The sequence below is a fragment of the Malus domestica genome, chromosome 10 (genome assembly GCF_042453785.1).
Source record: "Malus domestica chromosome 10, GDT2T_hap1".
In the NCBI taxonomy this organism is placed as follows: domain Eukaryota; kingdom Viridiplantae; phylum Streptophyta; class Magnoliopsida; order Rosales; family Rosaceae; genus Malus; species Malus domestica.
In genome coordinates this window covers 29,108,467-29,111,539 of record NC_091670.1, presented here as the reverse complement: position 1 = coordinate 29,111,539, position 3,073 = coordinate 29,108,467, and the positions used below count along the sequence as shown (strand labels likewise).

Here is a 3,073-nt window from a genome sequence, read left to right as displayed (position 1 = left end):
TAAAACGCCTCTTACAAAAGCATAGATATTCAAGCCTCACTTGATCCCACTCCATGAGTCCATTTCCAACAAGTAATAATACCATAATGCTATAATTAGCACAAAGGAAAACTTATTTTGTTTTGGGAATAAAAAAGAGAGCTTTAGCACACTTTTTTTTTTTAATTTATTATTATGACGAGGAGGAGAAATAGTTCGAAACTATTACAATAATTTAAGGCTGAGGAGGGAGTAACTATTACCATAATTTAGGGGAGGAGGAGTTTCGAACCCAAGACGCATGAAAAAAAACCTAATACCCTGTTCACTAGGATATTAGACCATATGCAAATAATAATGAAACCCAACACACGTAGTTACAGAATAAATTAACAATGATTCCCAAAGGAAGAATATGTCTTTATTTTCCATTCAAATAATATTGAGAGAGGAGGATTCGAACGTAGATTTCCAATTGTTCTTGAGCACTCAAGCCACAAGTACCGGAGAACTACTTGTGTAGAGTGACAGATTTCATTGAAATTACTAGTCTTTTATGAATAGGACAGAGAAGCATATGCTTTGGCCAATAAAGAAATTGTTATTCCGCACATCATTTTTCTCTTTCATCATTTTTTTTTTTTTTTTGACTTTTCGGATTGAATAAATCAAAAGCAATTCAAAAGACAGAAAATAAAAGAGGTTTCTAGAACGAGAAAATGGGTGTTCCGAAATGACTTAGGAGTGCTTATTTAGGTCTGCATCTGTGGACTGAAATTTTTCATGCTAGATATAGTACATGGAATTGGGTAATTTGAATGTCCTTTTTGCCATGGGAAGCCCCTCAAAACTGCTCCACTGGTCTCCAATAATTCCCCAAATGCGGTAACCTTCATCAGTCAGTCTACGCCTTGCATCGGACTTGTATTTCTGCACTTCCTTGAACTCATCTTCAAGACCCCTTCATTGCACATAATTAAGTATATGAAAATTGAAATCAAATCTTTCTTTTCAAGTCAGGCACTACTTCTTAAAGCTCCAAAAAGTGTTTTTTGACAACCAAAAGTGCTTCTAACTATGTTTGGTGTAAAAGCGCTTTTGGGTCGTAAAACGTTTTTTTACCTAAGCATTTGTTATGTACTTCTTCAAAAAGCACTTTTACACAGATCTAACTATTTAATTATAATAAATGCACTTTTGACATATACGCTTATGAGCAAAAGTGCTTATCGATTCACCCTTTTTTTCTCTTTTGGAATCGATCTTTTGCACCATTGAAACCAGCTATAAGAATAAAATAACTAAGAAAAATATGGATTTGAAACCTTGATGATATTCCATACCTTAATATAAAACCAGTCCATCCATGGTATCCAACCCTAATGAGATTATCCACACTTGATGATCTCAAATCTTCCCTTCTTGAAGAGATTAAAAAGATCTTGATCCCTCTATCTTTAATCTCATGGAAGAGCTTCAGTGTGTGCTCAAGAGCTGGTGCCTTGCCTTCTCTCATCCATGCCTCCAAACAAGTCCCATTCAGCTTTTCTCCCCTAGTTTGAGTTTTCCGAAAACAAAAGCACGTCAGTGACATTCAGTTTCCAGTCTCCACTTCGTTAAAAGAGTTTTCAAAGTTCAAATCTCAAGAACGATAGTTGTTAAAATATCACTTACCCGAACCCGTGTTTCTTGAAGTAAGGGATGGTGGAGAGAAGTGTATCATCAACGTCAAAAATCCAAGCATCGTTGCCATCACCCTCCAGTTTGCAGCAGCTGCTCAAGTAGAGAGTGACCTCCTCCAAGGCTTTCTGCGAGTCAGCCTTGTACTGAGACGATGTCATGTATTTCTTAACGTACCAAACACATTCTTGGGGTACAACCTCAAACCCTCTAATGTTGTTCACTTCAACATTGATCCTCCAACTCTCACAGTACTTCTTCAACTCATCTCCCAATTCAACGTTATCGGTTTGTCGGGTTTTCAAAATGTTCCAATCTGCTGCTGCAACCACGAAGGCTGTGAAGAAAACCAGAAATCCTACGAGTTTTGCCATTTCAGTGTGATGACAAGGGGTTGGAAATGGAGAAAGAATGGATGGGCAACAGACAGGGAGGAGGGTAAGTGAAGAATTAAGGGCACATGATTTAGGGTGGGATGGGATGGGGTGTTGGACATTGGCTGTCAATTTGTCATGGCCTTTTACTCCAAGATCACATGGTGTAATCAAGTAAGTTTGAAATGATTTGTAGATTTATGAATGCGCGTAATAGACAACTGGACAAAAAGGCAAATTTATGCTTTACAACTCATGTAATTTGTTCCCAGTGATCTACTAATTTGCAGAGAAACAGGTAATTCAGTTGGTTAAAAACATTTATAGCTGGATGTGAACTCTCAAATTTAATTTCTAGCTCCCATAATAGTATAAAACCACTTGGATAATAAAAATAAATAAATAGTAGTTCGAGTAATTTGGCTAAATTAGTATTTCACGCATGCCCGTCATAGTTCTAGTTTGATCAACGAATCTCCGCCATCGATTTAACTGATATATGGGCTTTGTTAGGAGGCTCATAGTTCATGAATCTCCAGGGTAAAGTTACAAATTTGGGACCATGTAAAAGGAAAACAAAACATCCAATGGCTCAGTTCTCATTGATATATTTCTATATGAGTGTCTTACTAATCATGCATAGTAGGGTAGAATCTCTCCCAATGTCGCTTTGAGATTTTGATCGAATGCTGAGGCCATCTCCAATCAAAGGAGGACCAGAGGGCTCGTTTTAGTCATATAGTCCTCCAAGAAATTAATATTTTAATGAATAGTGTCAGATCATATTTCTTACCATCTTCAACCGAAGGACCAGAGGGTCATAGGCCAAACATAGCCTTGTGACAAAAAATCATCTCCAACCGAGGGGACCAAAGGGTCATAGGGCCAAACATAATTTATTATTTTAATTAAAAAAACTACAACAACTTAAATTTAAAGTTTATAATCATCAGCATCATCATCCACCATTGTAGGATTATAGTCGGAGGTAAACAACTTCCGTCGGGCCATAATATCCCTCTTTTTCCTATCAAAATAGG

At 37.0% G+C, this 3,073-nt stretch overlaps 1 protein-coding gene across 1 annotated transcript; it reads right to left on the bottom strand.

The window, feature by feature from the left end:
- Window positions 1-560: 560 nt before the first annotated feature.
- On the bottom strand, window positions 561-2,491 carry LOC114823498 (acid phosphatase 1-like). Its single transcript, XM_029098980.2, has 3 exons — window positions 1,654-2,491; window positions 1,323-1,532; window positions 561-940 (listed from the first exon to the last, which is right to left on the bottom strand). The coding sequence occupies exons 1-3, from the start codon at window positions 2,031-2,033 to the stop codon at window positions 766-768; spliced, it is 765 nt and encodes a 254-aa protein (XP_028954813.2). The 5' UTR covers window positions 2,034-2,491; the 3' UTR covers window positions 561-765.
- Between the last annotated feature and the right edge of the window lie 582 nt (window positions 2,492-3,073).